This window comes from Microchirus variegatus (assembly GCF_963457635.1).
Source record: "Microchirus variegatus genome assembly, chromosome: 6".
Classification (NCBI taxonomy): domain Eukaryota; kingdom Metazoa; phylum Chordata; class Actinopteri; order Pleuronectiformes; family Soleidae; genus Microchirus; species Microchirus variegatus.
In genome coordinates this window covers 143773-166266 of record NC_139807.1, presented here as the reverse complement: position 1 = coordinate 166266, position 22494 = coordinate 143773, and the positions used below count along the sequence as shown (strand labels likewise).

The 22494-nt window shown below is 39.9% G+C and overlaps 1 protein-coding gene across 1 annotated transcript in view; it reads right to left on the bottom strand.

The window, feature by feature from the left end:
• The window catches only part of cplx1 (complexin 1), a gene marked incomplete at its 3' end in the record, with an annotated part of 55750 nt that extends 39777 nt beyond the window's left edge, over positions 1-15973 (bottom strand). The window contains exon 1 of the mRNA XM_083891815.1: positions 15835-15973. Within this exon, the coding sequence (XP_083747941.1) occupies positions 15835-15865 (31 nt within the window). The 5' untranslated portion in view covers positions 15866-15973. The remainder of the gene's footprint in view (positions 1-15834) is intronic.
• Between the last annotated feature and the right edge of the window lie 6521 nt (positions 15974-22494).

Genomic DNA, 22494 nt, shown 5'->3' with positions numbered 1-22494 from the left:
TCTGCTAGTGCATGGAGCTAGCATCTATCTATGTTAGTTTTCTAGTGCTGTCTATCTCAGTATGCTAGTGCTTTGTGCTAACCTATCTTGGTCTGCTAGTGCTTTGAGCTGGCATCTATCTCAGTGGGCTTGTGTTTTGAGTTAGCATATATATTGGTTTACTGGTGCCGTGAGCTAGCAGCTATCGTGTTCTGTTAGTGCTTTAAATGAGCATTTATCTCATGGTGTAAGTGTAATGAGTTAGCATCTCGCTATCTTGGTCTGCTTAGTGTTTTAAATATGATTCTAAATGTAAATACCTTCATTATCAACACATTTTCAGGTTGCGTTTGACAAAAGATGGTTCTAAGAGAGAACTTCAAGGTTCTAGTATGTTCTAATATAAGACCTTCTATATGGCAATTATGCCTGCTAGGAAGCTAACTTGCACTTTTACGTTAACCAAAAAGCATTTTTCGCCTCAAAAAAGTGTTTTTCCTGTCACTCCATTGACGTCCTGCAGAAAACAAGAGCCTTTTATTGTAGCTTTTACACCTCAGTGCTCAAGTTCCTTTGTTTTCATCACTTTTATTTATTGTTTTGTTCAGTCCCATCTGAAAAACTCCTGTATTGTCCTTTTTAAAAACATTTTTTTACTCTTCAGACCAAAACATAAGTGGTGGTTTGATGTGAAACGGCCGTAAAGTAGCAGCGGAACAGCGACGTTGTGTAATGTAGAGGAGGTAAAAGAGCGCGAGGCCAAACAGTGACTCATGCTCACAGTGCAGTCAGAGCTGAAGGCTGTGGATGATGGAGCTCTGCGTGTTCTGCAGCTTTATGGAGATGTTAAAGCTGCACTAGGTAGGAGTGCAAGATTTAAGAGTATATTTGTGAATAAAGTGGAATTTACTAGTATTTCCTCTCTGTCTCTGATGATGACGATGATGCGTCATGGTTTCTGACGGTGATTAAATCACTTCCTGATTGCACGCACTGCCCTCAGTCACCTGCAGGGGTTTGTTCTGGTCATTAGGCGACGACAGTGACACGTGCCGGAGAGAAAAAAAGCAGCGGTCGGCGAAAACTTTCACGCCCACTTCATCTCTCATCACATCAGCGTCCTCAGAGACGCAGCAGGTCCTCAGAACATCACTGAGTCCTTCTGCCCTCTGCTCCCACAGCGCCCACCCCCCACTGTGAGAGCGTGTGTGTGTGTGTGTGTGTGTGTTTGTCGTTCCACTGCTGTGAGGACCGGCGAGTTGTTGCAAGGACGTTGCGTTCGATCGTCACAACTCCAAAGACGCTGCTTCAGGGTTAAAAACTCTGTTTTATGTCCAGTGCACAGATAACACTGGGTTACAAAAAAAAAATGTGTGTCGTCTGTCTTTTCAACTGAATTCGGACCATTTTGCACCGCTGAATCCAAAAGACTAAATTGATGACATTTTAGTGACATTATACCACATTGAATCGCAAAATAAGCACGGTAAGCAGTCTTTATGAAGCCTGGAGCAGTGGTGTATTCACCGCAGATCTAGCTGAATACATCAGGCTTATTTTACTGAATTTAGCCGTAAAAATCACCCTTAAATAATCACTTTAGATACGTTTTCCTGTAATAACCACTTGGTGATTCCACAACAAAACACAAAAATCATGTGTTCCTGTCCAATTGTTTGTATTATTTTTGTTTTATATTGTGCGTTTTGTGTCTTTCTTCTTGAATACCTGGAAACTAATATTTGAATTTTGGATTTTAAAAACTGCCTCTGCTTACATTTTGGTTTTAGTGGTTTTAGTGCATTTTTATTGTATATTATTGGTAAATAATGTGTGCACCTTTAGTTATGACAAAATGTTGCAAAATATAAGAAAATAAAAGAAATTACACAAGTATAAAGTGCATCATAAAGGTGTTCACTCTCCTGCACCAAAGTCCATTGAGAAAAATCAGCGATTTATACCATCACTGCACACAGAGGTTGTTGATCCACTGCTGCTTTTATCAGTTCAATCAAAAGCATTATTTAGTCACGTTTGTGTTTGAAACGCTTTCCCACTGATTCACTCAAGTCACACCAACGTTAGCAAATGAAGACGCATCAGTATACGAGGCAGATGACTAGTGTTCACAGTTTATGTGCTATATAATTATCATTAAATATATATAGAAAAAAGTCTTCTACATGGCTTTTCAGAAATATAGAGTGAAACAGAATAGAAACTTTAATTAGATTATTTAATAAAAGTGTGTCAGGCATCATTCCTGTGTGTGTGTGTGTGTGTGTGTGTGTGTGTGTGTGTGTGTGTGTGTGTGTGTGTGTGTGTGTGTGTGTGTGTGTGTGTGTGTGTGTGTGTGTGTGTGTGTGTGTGTGTGTGTGTGTGGAAAGCAGCCAGATGGTGTTGTCATGGATTCTTGGCATCGATCACGTTTTACATTTACGAGCTGCTGGTGTGAGCAGCGATGGCAGCGTTTCCTGTCTGAGATTATTGATTTAGCCGTTATATTTGAAGCTAACGCAGAGGTTGTTGTTTTATTTTTATTATTATTTTACTCTCTACGCATTTGTTTATACTGTCGTGATGTCAGAGAGGGAAAATTTAGACTCAAATAAACAAATGGGGCTTAAATGGAAGTAAATAAGCTGCTCCCTTCAAAATAAAACCAAACGGCTGCCAATCAAGAATGTCTATTCTACTAAACTATCATCTACAGAAATGGACATTTTCAAACATTATCACTAAGTTTTTCCACCTTGAATGGTAGAATCTGGAATGACCCATTCTGAAATATGTGAGAAGACGGTGGCAGTTTTCAGTTTTCCAGGACGCTTTGTTCTGTTGTCGTTGTTTCCTGTTTTATTTTGAAGTTCTTCCATGCGTGCACCATGTCATAGTTTAGCTTCCTGTCTGTTGATTGTCTGCCCCGCCCTAATCTGTCTCACCTGTGTGTGATTGACTCCGCCTCCTCTGGTGTATTTAAGTCTCTGCTCTCTGCTCAGTGTATGTTTGTTTCTTTGGGGTTTGTTGGGTTGTCTGTTCCTCTGTGTTGTTATTTTTGCATTTTCGCTCATTGAATTCAGTCTTTAAAAACTGTGTTTGGGGTAAAAATCTGACTTAAAGACGCAACTTTAGCAAAACTCCTCCTCAAACGCTGCGAGTCAAAACGCACCTGTTTTAACTCACAGAGCAGCAGCGTTCCTGCAGAATAATGAAGGCTGTACCTCTATGCACCCACACAGAGACATTCTGACTGTAGAGGGTGCTCCGCGATGCTAATGCTAATGCTAACGCATGCTATCCACTCGTCCCCTGTCGCCGCAGCCTCTGTTTACGCTGTTAACCGCTTTCTAGGTCAAAACATGAATCAGTAATAAGCACCGGCGTCTCTACAGCGACGCAGGTGCACGAGTGTTTTTGATTCCCCGAACTCACCGTCGAGATCAAGGAAGAGGAAGAGGGGGAGGAAGAGGAAGAGGAGGAGGAGGAGGGGGGAAAGAAATCAATTTGGTGGCGTAATTATCTCAGGGAAGCAAAAAAAAGACGTGGTGTATGTGTTTGTCTACTGTGTGAAAAGTGTGCACGCCTGCGTTTGTTCGCGACGCTGACAGCGTTTTCCAGTGAAGCCGTTTGTCTAATTTAGTAAATATGGATTTATTAAACTCCTCCGTTAATGAGCGCAGACGCAGGAAATCACTCACAAGACACTATTACAGGTTTCGAAAGTGCAGACGACGTGATATCAATATCACACAATATTGGCTTTAAAATCTGCTGCCGTATCCTAACCGTCCTTACGTCACAAATATCTTGTTTTTTTATGTTGAAAATCTGTGAAATCTCATTGTTTTGGCATCTTGATGGAACATTGAGATGTACGCTATTGTTCAAAAGTTTGGGCTCACTTATAAATGTCCTTATTTTTGAAGGAAAAGGTTATTTTTTTAAATGAATATAACATTAAATGAATCATAAATATACTCTGTACATTGTTAATGTGGTAAACGACTATTCTAGCTGCAAACGTCTGGTTTTTAATAGAATATATACATAGGTGTATAGAGGCTCATTTCCACTGTTCTAATGGTACATTGTGTTTGCTAATGGTGTTAGAAGACTATTGATGATTAGAAAACCCTTGATCATTATTTCTAATCTTGTCAATGTCTTGACTATATTTTCTATTCATTTTCCAACTCTTTTGATGAATAAAAGCCTGACTTTTAATGGAAAACACAACAAAAATTCTATAGGTGAGCCCAAACTTTTGAACGATAGCATAAATTTAAGCTAAATATCACCTTAAATTTACTGAATAGGTCATTTTCACTACCAGAGACTTAGGCCCCTTTTCCACTACGGTCCCGGCTCACCTTGCCTCAGAACGGCACAGTTCAGGTTGATTTTCCACTACAAAAATAGCACCTACTCAACGTGGGCGGAGTCATCGCGGCTCCGCTGCATGAAACTGCCGTGATTTCGTTTTACTCGCGATATTTTAGACATTTCCATGGACAATGTTACTACTTTTTTTGGATTTTTAAGTCTTTTTATTTTAACTTTAATCTACAGTTCGGCATTGTCGGACAGTGACGACACATTTTAGTATCGGCTCAGCTCGGTTGGCCACAATGTCAAGTGGAACATCAACATCTTCACTCTGTGTTTATCTTTGAGAGTCAGGTGAAGGATTTCTGTCTCCTTCTCCTTCTCCTTCTTCTTCCTCTCCTTCTTCTTCTTCCTCCTCCTGATGGTGTTTGTAGAAGCGTTATTTGCAGTCGCAGCGTGAATTGAACACAAACAGCGCGGCCTCATTAGCATAGAGATAGCACTGTGTGGAGCCGTTATGACATTTTTCTCTTTTAAAGTGCTCTCAGAACCACGTGAGAAATGATTCAGAACATGAAGTGAACTGTTCTATATGTATGTATGTATATATATGTGTGTGTGTGTGTGTGTGTGTGGGGGGGGGGGGGGGGGTAATAAAGCTGCTGTGCATTTATGACACCATCAAACTGAAAGGGTTTCCCCAGACGACGACGACTGAATGCACAATCACTCCCTGCTTTTCAATAAGTCAGCCGAGCTGTTTCCTGGTGAGCTGTCAAAGACAAAGACGCAGAGATTCTCTACACAACATATCAACAGTGTTTAACGTCAAATTACAGGATTTATCCTGGTCTTTTCCTCAGAGAGATGCAGCACTGTTCTACTTATATCCCCCTCACCACACTGACATTTAAACACATCTTTAAATCGCTAACTTTACCTCTTAAAAAGTCCAAGTTTCCCCTGAACAACAACTGGAACTTGAGCTTATAGTCAATTTAATATTTAAAAATGTGTTTTACTGTGATTAAAAAGCTCTGACTGAATCATCAGTGTCGTCTGGAGAGATTCCTAAAAACCTGTATCCTCTTAAATGACCATCAGGGGGCGACACAACTGTTTTCTTATAAGATAAAAATACGATAAAAATAATCCTAAATTCGTCCCACATTTGGAAACAAGCGTGACAAGAAATGTGTTTAAAAAAAGAAGAAGCAAAATTTGAAGTGCTATTGCAAAAGCTGCCACCAGGGCGGTGCTATATTGGTACAGAAAAGTCTCCGGGAAAATTCACTTCTACGCCTCGCTTGACTCATATCGTCCATTTTGTAAATTTTGCTTCCATTTAAAGTCAAACTGACTATAAATTTTGGGGCGTGGCTACACCGTGATTGACAGCAGGTGTCATGCGTTTTTGTTTTTCAATAAGCTCCACCCCCTCACTTCTTCCCCAGCTCCACCCTCTAATCCATTTATGGTCATCTCTGCTCTGTGAAAAACAACACAAACAATAATCTATTTTAAGAAAAATCTCTGATAGTTAAAATAAAAATGTTAATGTGTGTATAAACAATATACTGCCAACTAGTGGTTGGAGGTTAAACTATTTTACACCTCAGCCTCAAAATGTATGGATTTAACCAAAAAAGGACCAGAAAATGTCCTGTAACTAAGTGTTTTTCTTGAATTTTCCAGAATTACGTGCAATATCTGTCGGTTATTTACAACTTACAACTTCTTAATGTCAGAATACTGTTTTAACAATTTCAAATGAAGGAAAAACAAAAAGGTTTATTCAGAAAAAAACACAGTCTTTGGGTGGAATTACCGTAATAACCACATGTTGGCGCATTAAAGTGTAACTTCTCAGCTTCCAGAAACCGTTGGAATTTTTACGATAGCAAAAAAACGTAGCGTAATTACGCTAACGCTAATTTTGCGATTGTGCCAACGTGACGTCGGTGATGTACGCTCGGCGTTAAAGGGTTAAAAAGAATGAAATCCTGTGATATTTAACCGTATCGATGTTTGGTTTCCGTGTGTTTAATATCTCATTCTCAAAACTGCTGACGTTGCTGGAAATCACATTGAACCATTTCTGCAGCTCATGTTTTTGTTCCATTTAAACTACGACATAAGCAATATTATAACCCTATTTTTCAAAAATAGTGTGAAAAATTATTTAAAAAAGACGACAAATAAAATGATTTATCAGCATCTCAGAGCATGATACGGTTTCCAAACGGATGCTCCACACCGTGAAGGATAAAAGCCCACGGAGGTTCTTCAGAGGGCGAGCGATATCATTACCGCACGTCAATTTATCAGGATTACATTGCCTCCGTTTCTATGAGATGCATTAAAAAAAAACTGGGCCGATTTCCACCGTAAAACATTATTCCTACGCCGTCGTCTCAGCCAAAAACCACTTAAGTGTGAAGGAACTCATTTGATCGGCTCACAGAAAACTGCCCACCCGTGCACTGAGGCTGCTTTTTTAATGGAATCCATGTGTTATAACGTGGACACGTCACACGTTATCTAAGCCTGTGGGTTTTTTACACGTTGAAAAGAGATGCTGTTATATTTGAAAATGTGAGCAGACGAAAGCATGGTATAAAACCACAGTCGAGCCGAGGCGACGCTTTACACAGTTTAAATCAAAATCTAATCAAAAAAGAGAAGCGATTTCGCACGGCAGCTCGTACGAAGACGGCGGGAAAAGCCTGTCGCTTGTAAAGCCGCTGTGCATTTACACAACAACAACAACGCTCGTTAGCAGAGAGCAGGTCGAGTTTAAAAAGGAGGAGGAAAAATAAAAGAGAGGACACACACACGAGGGCTCGTACAAGTCACTGATTTATTGACGTTATTTTGTTTAAGTACATTAATGCATTAACATTAAGAATTATATCGTTATTATAAAAACATGAAACTCAGTAAAAAAAAAAGCTGTTTTTCTCTCTCTCTCTGGGCTTGTAAACAAATCAATTCACCAGAGGGGGGGAAGGTTTATGTGGTTACGCACTATATCTTCATATACTTCTGTTCTCCAGGGTTCTACAGCTAATCCTAATTAGTCCTTTAGGCTAATTATGTTTTGACCACACACACAAGCAGGAAACAGCATTTTACACTTACGCTAGCTGTGCATGAGCGGTGAAAGAAAACATCTATTTTTTTTTAAAAATGCATCGCAAATATGTCTCTTAAATGATGACGAAATGTTCACAAATGAAGGAAAAAACTTCACGCTAGAAGCACACAATGCGTACGTTGTGTGAAACCAAAGTAAAATACTGCAGCAACAGCATGTTAGCATGTTAGCGCCCGGAGGTGGACGATGAAAAAGTGACGAGGAAACAAAACGGACTAAACATGAAGCTCATCGCAAACTCTTTTCTCGATTTTTGTTTCATTCCTCGCTTTCCGCTCTGCTATCAAGCCGTTCAAGACATTTGGAAGAAACCGTAACATTGCTCGAGTAAAGCGAGATGACTGCAAACAGGTTGGAGTTTGACTGAAAACTCACGAAAGGTTTTCCCATGTGATTGTTACACACAAGAAACAATCATTCAGTGGTTTGTTGTAAACACACAAACGCTCTCACAGTCAGGTCTGATAGTTTTGCTTGTCAGAGCCTGTTTTTAGATATATATGATAGATATATGTCTGCTCAAGACAAAACGGAGGCAGATCTATTTGTATATATGTGTGTAAAACAAACAGTAAAAGTTACGTACTGCAGCTTTAAGTAAAACCTCCAATTCCTTTCACGGCCCTGAACAATTCTGCTTTATCCACAAAGGCCAAAGATCTGTTAACTTTATTTTTTATTTATTTTATGGAAACGTAAATCCGCTCAACTGTGATCTGCGTCAGGTTTGTGGATTTGTATGTAAGTGATAGTGATCATGTTCTGCTTCACTTCCCTATCCTTCATCACCACGGCTGAATTATACCGGAGCAAAAACAAATCTCCGGCTCCATCTGTTCGACCGGGCAACACGTCCGACTGAAGCAGGCGCTCTGTCTTTGTGGAAATGAAGATGAAAGACGTTCAGACTGTGTTTCACAGCGTGTTTGGCTGAAAAGTGATCGCTCAGTGAGTTTGTGTTTAAAAACAACATCACCCACATTTACCACAGTTTCCTGGGTTTGTTTTTCCTTGAACTTTAGAGCATTGCATCTACCAAATATACAGTAATGCTTGTTTAGGGTACATTTCAAGTACCTTGAAAAAAAAGTATCTTGGAATGACTTGAAATGTTCTATAATAATAGCCTAACGCTAACCCAAGAATAATCTTAAAGAATTTTTGAAATTCATGAAATCATCCATTTGCCCTGATGCACTTTGACAGTGAGCTGAGTTTCTTCAAAAAAAAAAAAAAAAAATCTCGGAATGACTTGAAATTTACCATCATAATAGTCGGCATCGCCCTGAACAAGGATCCGTTGAAAATATTTGGAAACCACTTAAGGAATAATTTTTATGAATTGTTGAAATTCATGAAATGATCCATTTGCCCGGATGCACTTTGAGAGTGAGCTGACTTTCTTCTTCTTCAAAAACAAAAAGTATCTCGGAATGACTTGAAATTTACCATCATAATAGTCGGCATCGACCTGAACAAGGATCTGTTGAAAATATTTGGAAACCTCTTAAGGAATAATTTTAAAGAATTTTTGAAATTCAGGAAATGATCCATTTGTCCTGATGCACTTTGACAGGGTACAGAATTACACAGTTCATATTTTTACTGGTCAAAAAGTTGAAACTCAGACCTTAAAAACCTGTTAAATTGCAAATAAACAACCTAGAAGTGCAGCAGACCATTTGAAGTCATTTCCACATGGTCCAGGAGAGGGTGCTGTCAAGGCAACTTGGCCTTAAATCCACGTTGAATGCCCTTTTGGCCGATCAGAACAATCACACAGTGTTTGACTGGAGAAAATGGAGGACATGAGTTAAACTTGTCGCTATATTTATCGACTTTTGTTCCAAAACGGCAGAATCTATTGACTCTAGCTCCGTTCCATCGACAGAAAATCACTACACGAAATCTTCTAAAAAACAGCGTGAGGACATAATTTTGACTTTTACAACATAATCAGCAGAGTCGTCGACAAATCTGCTGACTCACACGTTAGCTTAGCCGTTAGCGCTGCCCCAGATGAGGCCGTGAAGGAGGCGCAACGTGATAAAGTAGATTTTTGGAAAAACTACGATTAAAACCTTGCTTCTTTATATTTATTCTGTAAGAAAACATGATTTTTTTTTCAAGCAGAAATTGCAGCATCACGACAGCAACTGTGAGGAAAAGTACCTTTTGTCCTTTATGACGTCTTTCAGCTGCTGTGTTTTTATGACAGCGATGAAACTGGAACCACTGGGGAAATGAAAGTTTTCTTTTTCATCTGCCCTGAAATTTCACACTTTTAAAACTCTACCAGGAGAGGTGACTCAGAGAGAGAAATTCAACTTTTATTTCAGTATCTTTTAAGAATCCCTGGCTCTCTCTGTGTATAAGTATAAATATAAATAAATATATATATATATATATATATATATATATGCATTGTGCACGGACGCTCTGCAGTAAATAATCCACTGTTATTATTTCTGTTTACTCACTGAAGTTTGTCCTCTTAGAGAAGGTTTACATGTTTGTGCAGCAGCTAGAACAACAATGGCTTCTTCTTCACTGCGTCTCTGTGATGTTTTTTCTCTGCTGTGGTTTTTAAACCTGGAGGGAGACGTGTCACAGTAGACCCTCTGTGTGTGTTTGGCTGGTTTTCCTTATGTTGTGGGGACCTATGTGTGTTCACACACTCACAATATGGGGATGTGTGAAAAAAACAAGTCCTTATAACGTAAATTATTACATTTTAAGGTGAAGACATGTTTTGAAGTTAGGATTAGGTCATTGGGTAGTAAATATGAAATATGGTCTACAGGAAATGAACGTAAGTGCGTTTGTAGGATTTGATGTTGGTTTTTTTGTCTGTTTTCATGTCTTCATTGTGTCGTTTGCCAGTTTCTGTGTGTATTTCTTTGTTTCTGTCGACCGTTAATCTGTGTCTGATTTATATGCTTGCACACACACACACACACACACATTCTCGTACAGCGTCCTTCGAGAGGACTACAGATGCTACAACTGAAGAGATGAATCGATGACTACATTAATCGGCAACTACTTCAATCCGTTTGAGTGTTTTTTCTGATTTTGCAGCTTCTTATATGTGAACATTTTCTTATTTTCTGGTTTCTTTGCAAAAAAAACGTCTTCACAGATCAACATTTTCCATTATTTTCTGGCAAACCAAACAACATAATCCATCAACGCCAAACTCTAACCTTTGGTCTTAACCCTCAAAAAGCTCCTTGAAGTTGTGAGGAACAGTCAGAATGTCCTCACAAAGACAGGTTTGTGCAGCTGTTCTTCTCAGGACTACAACAGTTCTGCCTCATTAGGACCAGGTTTGGTCTTACTGGTCTTGACAATGTGAGTGTTTCTGCCAGAGAAGAATAATTCTAATGAATTTTTGAAATTCAGGAATTTATTTTAGATGACTTTCTTCTTGAAAACAAAAAGTATCTCAGAATGACTTGAAATTTACCATCATAATAGTCGGCATCACCCTGAACAAGGATCTGTTGAAAATATTTGCAAACCTCTTAAGGAATAATTTTAATGAATTTTTGAAATCCAGAGAAAAAAAAACAGGTCCTAAAGAGTCAACACATACAAGAATAACACACACACACACACAGGTTTCTCCTGTGGCTGCCTGATTGAGGTTTCTCTGCCTCGCCCAGTGGATTTACTGTAATCATCAAAGGACTGGAGGGAGGAAAGAGAAGCATGTGAAGTAAGATCGAGGGATGAAGGTGCAGAGAGAGGGAGTGTGACGAGTGTCGAGGAAAGAGGGGAAGAAATGTGACTGAGAAAATGTGAATCTAAGGAATTGGAACGCAGTGTCTGAGGGAGGAAGGAAGGAAGGAAGGCATGATGAACGATGGGATGATTAGACCGAGGCCAGGTACGAGGGGAGGAGGAGGAGGAGGAGGAGGAGGAGGGAAAAGATGGGACCTTTAAAGGCTGCAGAGGACGACAAACATCTCCCATTAAAGAGAGATTACAGCCTCGTGTTGGTCCACAAGCGACTGTGCAACCTCTGCCTTCAGCCGCTCATGATATAACAGCCAGTTTTTAAGATCTATTTGTCACTTTTCATCTCCTCCTACAGCCTGGTTCTGCTCCTCCTCCTCCTCCTCCTCCTCCTCTGAGGCCAGAGATGCTGAAGGAGGAGGAGGAGGAGAGAGAGAGAGAGAGTGAGGGAGAACAGAGGAAGCAAACTCCTGTTTACGAGCAGTTTTGATGATGTCATTTGCAATAAATCGTCCCCACGCTCCGTTTTTCCAAGTCTCACAATAACACACACGCGCACACACGCGCACACACACGCGCGCGCGCGCACACACACACACACACACACACACACACTAATGGCCTGGCAGATTGAATCAATTCTTCATCCGTCGTCGCTTCCCTCGCTATATAAGCTACGGTCGCCGTCTCCCAAACTGAGGTCTGGGGACTCCAGCAGACCTGTAAGTGGCTCCATGAGGGTCCGGAAATCCAGTTTACGTTAAAGTCTTGGCTCGGACAATTTTCACAAACCTTTTAAATCCATATTTTCCAGGTTTAACCAAAACAAACAGCACTAGCTATGAAAAAACATGTTGTTTTTCCTACTTAGCATCATATGCTAACTATATAAATGGCTTGTAACAGAGCCACAACTGGAGGTCAGGAAGTCCAAGAGACCGCGGGACACAAACAGAGCTAGCAAGATGGTTTGCATGAATCAAATTACATTTAAAAATTGTATATTTTAGCCAAAATAGTTCTCATATATAGCTCAGACTTGGTCTATATAGCACAAAATGAAAATATAGTAGATAAAGTAGATAAGTAGATATACCAGATAAACATAATCCAAAAAACGCTGCCATGAATCTAATGTTTGTTAGCATGTCTTGTAGCTATGCTAACCACAACAAACCCTCTGTTTAGTTTCTTGGACACACTAAACCCTCGTTCATTAGTTTCCCCACAAACGGAAGACAATTGCTGACATGCTAACACTTGACTGTGCTCCGGGGCAAAGTAACAAATACATATGCTGACTCATTAGCCGTTAGCTGAGACATGAGCAGTACAGAGTAAGTAGGGAAAAAAAATGCTGTCACACACGGGTGTGGGTTGTTCTCAAAAGAGTAGCGCTTCGCGTAATGTTCATTCATACCTGATTTTTTGTAAAACATGTCAACGAACTGCAGACAAACACATAGCTATGGCTAAGAGCCATGCTAGCTATACAACTGCTGGTGATGATGTCCCATATTGGTTTGTTTGTTTTTGCTGGACTTTCCGACATCTAAAAAGCACCGTGTGGAAGGAAGTATTTTGTATTTTCTACACAAAAGACGGCAAAGTGACAAATCGATTTGCTGACTCGCCTGTTAGCTTAGCCGTTAGCTGAGGCGTCACAGATGAGCAGCCCCACAAGGGTTTAACCTTGACTGACTAAATAATAGTCATATGTGTGTCCATGTGAATTAAGTAGACAAATATCTTAGTGTATAGCATATCGCTTAATATTCAGTTTAACTAAAGTGCAAAGTGACAAACAAACCTGCTGACTCACCTGTTAGCTTAGCCGTTAGCTGAAACATCACAGTTGAGCAGCACAACAAGGGTTCAACTAAGATATCATTGAAAAATACCACTACATTTATCAATTACCTCTTGAAGGAATAGTGTATCATGGTCATATTCAGTCAAATTGTCATTTTTGGAGAGGTTTTTTTGTCGTTTTTAATAATTATTTCATGTTGGAAAGTCCAGTGTCTTGTTTCGTGGGCATAGATTTAAACCATTACTCCATCTAAACGCAGCTTCAAGAGCAACATGTAGGTGTAAAAATGAGAAACAGTGAAGGATTGGAAATGAAATTGAGCTTCAGTCTCTTGTCTTTCTGTCCATGAAGTCTCACTTCAGGGGGAAGTTTTTTTTTATTTATGACCCCGACTTTTCAAAAACAGCGTCAAAGGTCACAGGTGACTGATGAGTTTCACGCCCACGCCATCGCTGTGATGAACACACACACACACACACACACACACACACACACACACACACACACACACACACACACACACACACACAGGCTGGGTGTGAACAGATGGAGTGTGGGTTTCTCCTCAGAGTGTGAGATAATAACCCACAGTTAATCCACCGCTCACTGAAAACTCATTACTCCTTAAAGAAGGAAACAGGAAAACCGTGTTTTCTGGCAGCGATGGAGAGAAACTCCTGAGCCTCAGGTGAAGACCTCAGCACCAGAGGAAATGGCTTTTATGTTAAGTTCAGCAGCTTTTGACTCGACGTCTCCACTGATGTGTCCAGTACACACACACACACACACACACACACACAGCTGTGTGCGTAAATGAATGAATGTGTTTCTACAAAACATTTTCCCCATTTTTTTTGTTTAAATGTCACCAAAAACGATCAAATTTAACCAGTTGTCTCCAGATCTTTACAATTTTAAATCAAAATAACTCTATAACACGACCAAATACTGTGTTTCTAACATTTTAAAGGTCAAGTGTGTCAGATTGTACAATGATTTTGTGGCAGAAATTGACTAAAGTATGTTTGTATAAGTGTAAAATCTTGCTAAAATAACAATCATAGTTTTATTTTCGTAGGGTTTCATCTGTAGTTTAGTCAAGGCCCTTGTTTTCTGGAGGCGGCCATCTTGCAACGCCATTTTTCTCTAGCATCTCTAATGGCCTTAAAGGTACAGTGTGTAAAATATAGCATTTTTTCTGGTTTTGTATTTCAGAAATTTTGAATGTTTTTATCAATTTTTAAATGCACAATTTCACCTGTTGCACCTCAATTCTTGCTGCTCTTGCATAATGAAATAATTTAATTCTGTACGATTACATGTTCGACATTTTTTTAACTTCTCCTGTAGGGGGCACTGCTGTCCAGGACAAGTTTCCCTCTGGGACAATAAAGTTGATCTTGAATGTTAACGATCCCTCACCTCATAATTCCCTTGCAAGTGCATTTGAGAGCCTTTAGCCTAGCCTTCATTTAGCATCAAAACATTAGCTTGTCCCTTGGGGGCTACTGTAAATACATGCTGGTCCAAAATGGCCGCCTCGGTCGACATGACCCAGCTCCTGATCATTATGTATAAATTGTTGTTTTTTCAGTATATTAAAGTGTATTTTACACACTGGACCTAAACAAGTTTGGTGTTTTGAGGCCACAGGTAATTACACAAATACTTCTGATGCATAAACCAACATAGAATAAAGTTGTGTTTACATCCTTTCTGGTATGTGAGGGCCACCGTAGAAGGAGTGTATCATACATTTGATTTAGTTTAATGGTAAAAAATAGCATTTGAGCTCAAAGATTCATGCAACAAAGCAGCCGTTAGCACAGCACGGTGGATTTTAATGAAGCCACGTCAGTAAAGTGCGAGACGGTGAGAAATGAGACACTTTCTCTGTCTGCATGGCAACACTGTAACGCCATCACACACTTTATCTCCATGTGTCTTTGATCCAACTTTACCTGCTCGCTCATATCGAACACCACTAAATTCATCCTGTGCCGACGTTACATTTAAATATACACATTTGTCATCTGAAGATGGGATTTTTTTTCCACCTCCTCGTCTCAGAAGTTTCAGATTGGAGGAAGTTTCTAACAGAAACAGATAAACCGACATAATCAACGCAGCGCAGTGATCTGGATCTCACACATCACACTCACAGTTGCCTCTGACTCATTTACCATCTGCTCTTGTTTTCATTTCACAACTCCAACTTTTAATTTAAACTCATTTTGAGCCAAAAAAAAAAGCAAAGAAACGCCGCTCCTTCAGCGACTCTAACAGGAAACTGTGTCCTTTCAGCCTCAAATGTAATATTTTCTCTTTACTTCTTCAGGTCGGTGAAAACAGAGCAGTTCTTATTCTGAACGTGAAGCTGAAGCCACAGTTTCTCACTCACTGGATCATGAAATGCCCTTTTGGCCACATCGCTTCGGTCTATATTACAAATCACCAGCCTGTTACTGTAAACTGTGCTCAGTCTGCCCCAGGGGTCAACTGCAGTGTGTGTGTGTGTGTGTGTGTGTGTGTGTGTGTGCGTGCGTGCGTGCGTGCGTGCGTGTGTGTGTGCAGCCAGCAGCACAGATGTGGAGGGAAAATGTGAAAATAAGGGAGGAGGAGGGAGGAGGGAGGTTCCTCCTCTGCATCTGAGATCGAAGCAAAACAATGATGCGTGAATCGCGTGTGAAGCCGGGCGAGAAATTGGAAAAGGCAGCAAATGTCAAACAGCAGCAGAGAAGAAGAAGAAGAAGATGAAGATGAAGAAGTTTAGAGGAGGAAGTGAGAGAGAGAAAATAAAGAAGATGAAACTTACCTCCCAACGCTTGTTTCATTACGAAATTCATGACGACGACGACGATGGCTTTTAATTCCCTGCCTTCCTGATCCGAGCAATGTCACATTCACTGGTTGCAGAGGGGGGAAAAGTGCAGGAGTTCCTTTTTTTGTTGCCAAATCTGCCAAAAACAATAAAGATTTAATGAAAATGATCCATAAAAGTACATTTAAATCATTTTAAAAGCACAATAAATCAGATTAATTATGTGAAAACTTCACTTCAGACAACGGCAAACATGGATTATGTGAGATTATGCACATAAGTGAAGTAACTGTGAGTCACGGACACGCGGGAAATTTGTGCGTCAGGCACGTTTTTCTCCAATGCGTCAAGTGAAGGACACGGAGGTCAAGGAGAGACAACAACAACAACAACAAAGAGATCCTGCAGCTTTGACGCAAAGATGAAGTTAAATAATGTTATTTTTTAAAGAAGAATCCGGACACTTTTCTCTGTGTGTGTGTGTGTGTGTGTGTGTGTGTGTGTGTGTGTGTGTGTGTGTGTGTGTGTGTGTGTCGGGACCGTGCGCGCATCACCGCGGTCACTCACAGCGTCTTTGCGTGAGAAAAGTGGCGCAGAAAAAGTCCCTCGGCTTTTTGCAGGACACTGAGATTCTGTGATTCTCTTCTCTCTCTATATATAAATCTATATATCTATCAGAGATCATGTGGTAAAACTTTCCGTCCTCCATTAGAGGACACAGTGGACACAGTGGACACAGACTTCTCACTCCAAAAATAACACGCAAACCAATAAATGACCGCGCGTAATTACGCACCGAGCTCGCGTGTGAACGCTCACACGTTACAGTGAATTACAGTGAATTTTTCCTCTTCTTCTTCTTTTTAAATCATGCAGGGAAAACCACACACACATTATAGACACTTCCTCGTTTCAGCACCACACAGAGTGGACAGCTCCTTCCTCTTTAAAAACCAAACGCTGTGGAAATGAAATGAAATGAAGGAAAATCAGGCGTCGATTTACCTCCGTGTTGTGTTTGTGTGAAATCCCACTCTCACACACACACAGTGACACACACACACTGACACACACGGAACCGGGATCAGAGGGAAGCTTCAGCTGTGGATCCTCCAGCAGACAAGTTCTCCTGCAGCAGCAGAGGAGGAAGAAGAGGAGGAAGAAGAGGAGGAAGAAGAGGAGGAAGAAGAGGAGGAAGAGGAGGTGAAGGATGATCTAAGTGCTCGTCCCTCGCATCTCCGACTGCCTTTGCTCTCGGGGCTGGAATGAATATAAAAAAAGGACGTCCTTGGTGCTTCCTCCTGCTGCCGCCTCGTCTTCCTGCACACACACACACACACACACACACACACACACACACACACACACACACACACACACACACACACACACACACACACACACTTACACACTCACGAAGAGAGAAAGAGGAGGAGCAGGAAAAAGGGGGTGGAGCCTTTGCAGAAGGAGAAGCAGCTGCCGCTCACACCGTGAGGAAGAGGAAGGAAGGAAGGAAGGATGGAAGGAAGGAAAGAAGGACACAAATGTCCCACGGTAACGATTCTCTGAGCGATAAATGAATGAAAGAGCTGTGATGTCCTTCAGCCTCCTCTTCCTCTTCCTCCTCTTCTTCTCGGGAATGGCGGGAATATCTTCCTCATTTCCGGGTTGTATCAGTCATATCTCACAGGTTAGTGATGCCGTGCGTTGGCGATACGTGACATAAATCGCGATAAATCCTGTACAGTGGTGATGATTTAGCAGCGTCTGTTGCAGGTGATAATCCCTCAGCTCAGTGTCACTGTTTTATTTTTAATAATGACATTTAAAAGACAGACATCATATATTTATACAAACATAGAAAACATATCAAACACACATGTGCAATGTGCAACCAAAAACTAACGTTAGGAGAACGTTTCCTTGTCACCCACATGAGAACCTAGGCAGGAACCTTCAGGGAACTTCCCCACAACCAAAAGAGAACATTCTTTAAAGGTTGTGACAAAAAAATGTTCTTGGAACTGAAAGTGCTACCAAACACCAACGTTAGGAGAACTTTCCATGTCAACCTCAGGAGAACCTAGGGAGGAACCTTCAGGGAACGTTCCCCACAACCAAAAGAGAAAGTTCTTTAAATGTTGTATAAAGATTGTGACAAAGTAATGTTGTTGGAACCAAATATGCAACCAAACCCTAACGTTCGGAGAACGTTTCCATGTCAACCACAGGACAACCTAGGCAGGGACGTTCGACAAAAAAAATAAATTGAAATCTCGAGTTTCCCAAAAAAAATTGAAATCTCGAGTTTCCCAAAAAAAAGTTTGTTTTTTTTCATTATTTTTTTGGGAAACTCGAGATTTAATTTTTATTTATTTTTTTTCATACATTTTTGGAAACGTGAGATTTCAATTTTTTTTGGAAAAACTTTTTTGTCATTTTTTTTTTTGTCATGTCACTTCGGGGGCTCCTTATAAAACACATTTTGTCTATGTGCAGATATTTCGGTCAAAAACAAGAAAGAAATAGTGGAGAAAATGTGGGAAACCAGTGTATTTCAGCAAACCTTTCATTTCAAAAGCAGTCTCAGGTGAACTGATGAACACATGCAGCTGTCACTCGTTCACTCGTCAGCTCCTCTGTCTTTTAAAAGCAGTCGTGTGTCGACGCCAGAGGAAGAAGCAGCAGGAGGAGTAAATATCTGCTGTTTCTGCTGCTGCAGGGGGAAAATCTGGGAAATGTGAATCTTCTTAATGAACTCTTATCACGACTGAACCACTGTTTGTTTCTCTGTTAGAGAAGATCAGACCTTTTTTAGTGACCTAGATCCAGGTTTTACTGACGCTTCCATGTGTCGTCCACTCATTGTTTCATCAGAACTGGGCCACGACACAAACTGACCACTGTGTCTCCACACGTCGGCCAAAACTCAAGCAGAAAAAGAGTTTTTCTAAAAAAGAACTGGCCCAGATTTTTTGCACCATTTCAGGCTCAGGATTCACTGAAGCACATGTTTTATTAAGTCTGAGTGGATTAATGTCATTTATCAAAGTGAAACTGGACAATATCAAGACTGAGTATTCAGAACAGCAAGTTATCCCAATAATTATTAACATTTTAATTTTAATAGAACAAGGATGAAAATCAAAATGATCCAATCCATTATTTCTTTTAAAAGTATTTTATTTGTTATAATATGAGAGAAAATTCATGTTTTTAATAAGAACCTTTTTAGAATGATAAATAAATAATAATGTACAACTTGAGTTAGGTTTGTTTGTCAGTGTTGATTTATCAGTTATTGATGATGTTGAATATAAGTGGCTTTAATCCATTTAGAGTAGTATTAGAAGTATTAATACTTCAACATATAGGTAATAATAATATTGTTAAATACAGGACAGGACATCAGAATTTTGGGGGAAAAAATGTAAATATTTACTTCACAAATCTGAATTTAAACACGAAAATGTGATTTTGTTTAATTTAAAAAGGGAAACCTACAATACAATGAGAACAGAAACCATTCTATTTTTGTTTTCCTTTATTTATTTACAGTTATCAAAAGCTGGAATACCTGTTTTTACCTCACCTCACTCCTTTACCCCAGTTTATCCTTTCACCACAACCTGTCTAGGCACATCACTGCACATCTCTGATTCTGGTTCTGTCACAGATTTCGTGTGAAAGTGTTTGTGTGAACTCAGTGTGTTTCTCTTCTCTCTATAAGGTTATATTATATAATGATATAAGGGTTGTTTTTGTTCTTCCCATGTACAGAGCCTTGAGATGATGATGATGATGATGAGGATGATGATGATGATGATGGTGTATATTGTCATTTAGTGCTTTTATAAATAAAACTGAGTTGAATTGATGAGACCTTTTCAAATTCTCCGTGACCCTCACGTCCATCACTGATCATATCCTGTATTTTCTGGTTATGACACAATACAGATACTTAATAAATCATCATATATATGTGTATATGTATATATATATATGTGTGTATATGTATATGTGGTCATTATAACGTGGCACTTGTGTAAATGATGCTCATCAGTCGTCCAATCACGAGCACACTTCACTCCAGCATCAGCAGCACATTCACTTCCACTTCCACTGACTAATATAATAATATATTACCCATGATGCATTTCCTCATCATTAAGAGCGGTGCATGGCAGACTATTAAAAGAAAGATGATCATGGAAATACATACAAGCATAGAAAGGACTGGGATCATCTTCTGTGATGATGATGATGATGATGATGATGATGTGAGTGAAACGATCATTTAGAGAACATGCTGAACGTCTTCTAACACATCTTCATCTTCTTCATCTTCTTCATCATCTTCATCTTCATCTTCTTTAGCGGTCGTCATAGTGGATTCTCTTCCTCCAAGGGTGATTTAAAAGTTTATTTTGAAAGGGTAAAAAACTCTGAGTGTGTAAAGGTGAAACCACAGTGACAGATCTGTGAGGTCTAAGGTGTTAGAATATAAAGAAAAGAAGAAGAAGTTCATCTGGACTATGGAAGTGGAAAATGTCACGATGAGTTCACACAAACCTCAGCCACTTCCTCCGTCTTCTCTACCTTCTTTTTAAAGTTTCTCTCACTTGTTTTTATTTGAATCTTTTGTTCCACAAACTTCTTTGAGTCGGAACAAGAGTATTTTGATTGTCCTGAAATCTCTGTGGGACCTCCTCGTCCTCCTCCTCCTCCTCCTCCTCCTCCTCGTCCTCCTCCTCCTCCTCCTCCTCGTTCTTCTCGTCCTCCTCGTTCTTCTCCTCCTCCTCGTCCTCCTCCTCCTCCTCGTCCTCCTCCTCCTCGTTCTTCTTCTCCTCCTCCTCCTCGTCCTCCTCCTCCTCCTCGTCCTCCTCCTCCTCCTCGTCCTCCTCCTCCTCCTCCTCGTCCTCCTCCTCCTTCACCACAAACCCTCACAGATGGTTTTGATAAACAAGTGGTTTAAACACTCACGTTGAAAACACGGGGGCGATGTTTATCACAGACGCTGTTTTGGTAAAAATCTAAAAAACTCCTGTGGGAAAAAAGTTTGTTTTCTTCTTTTGTAGGAGTGAGATGAAGAATCATGAGTTATTATTATTATTATTATTATTATTATTATTATTATTATTATTATTATTATGGGCTGCATGAGGATCAGCTCTACTTAATCCTATAATATGTCACATCAGTCCAGTCCAGTCTTCTTCATCTGAATCCGTGGTTTCTAAACTGTGGTGCATGGACCACGAGAAGGTTTAAAATCAGAGGATCTAAATTCGTTTTTTTTTCCCTGTTATAATGTTTTTTTCACCTGGTAGTTTTTCCTTACTCTGGTGGAGGGTCTAAGGACAGAGGATGTTACCAACCCTGTGAAGCCCCGTCAGACAAGCTGTGTTTTGTAATTTGTGGGCTATATAACTAAAATTTGATTGATTGATTGATTGAAGGATTAAAATCAGAAGGTCTAAAATCAGAAGCTCTAAATTCTAAAATCAGAAGGTCTAAAGCCTAAAATCAGAAGGTCAAAAGTCTTAAATCAGAAGGTCTTAAATCAGAAGGTCTAAAACCAGAAGGTGTAAAACCAGAAGGTCTAAAATCAGAAGGTCTTAAATCAGAAGGTCCAAAGTCTTAAACCAGAAGGTCTAAAATCAGAAGGTCTAAAGTCTTAAATCAGAAGGTCTAAAACCAGAAGGTCTAAAATCAGAAGGTCTGAAGTCTTAAATCAGAAGGTCTAAAACCAGAAGGTCTAAAATCAGAAGGTCTAAAGTCTTAAACCAGAAAGTCTAAAATCAGAACGTCTAATCATAGGGTCTAACATCAGAAGGTCTTAAATCAGAAGGTCTAAAGTCTAAATTCTAAAATCTGAAGGTCTAAAGTCTAAAATCAGAAGATCTAAAATCAGAAGATCTAAAATCAGAAGGTCTAAAATCAGAAGGTCTAAAGTCTAAAATCAGAAGATCTTGAATCAGAGGTTAACGACCTGATTTGAACTTGAAGACACTTTATCATCTGGACTTTTTCAAACATGGACTCATTCATTCACAGAGTTTGTGTTTGAGGAGAAAATCCAGATCAGTTGTGGCTCAGTTGGACTCAGGGTGTGATTCTGTCTCTGTGATGTTTCCTCTCTTGTCCTAAAGTGTTTGACCTGTGTCCAATTACCCGAGTGTCTCCAGTGGATTCAGCCTCTCTGTCTGTTCCTCTTCCTTTTTAACCTCCACTTTCTGCTTCACTCCCCGGTGATTTCCTCACGTCTTTGACTCGGTTCCTCGTTCTTTTTGCTTTTTCTGAACTTCACGAGCGTTTCCCTCTGGATGTTTGTGAGTCTGCTTATCTGTGTGAAAACATCCTCTTCCTCCTCTGGAGTCATGAAGACACTCAAACCTCCTCATCCAGATAAACGTAATGAGACTGCATTGGTTGTATGTTTAAGTCAGGGTTTGACCACAGAGTCGTTTCAGAGGTGGTTTCTGTGGCAGAAAGTGTTGAAAACGAACAAAAAGACACACTTTGAGCACCTAAACAAAAAGAAATGATACTCAAAGGACCTCGGGGGCCATTGAGTGTCTAGTTCGGTCAGTGTAGGAGGTCGGAAATCAAGAGAAAAAAGACCAAAAAGACATCAAAATAACAATATTTCAC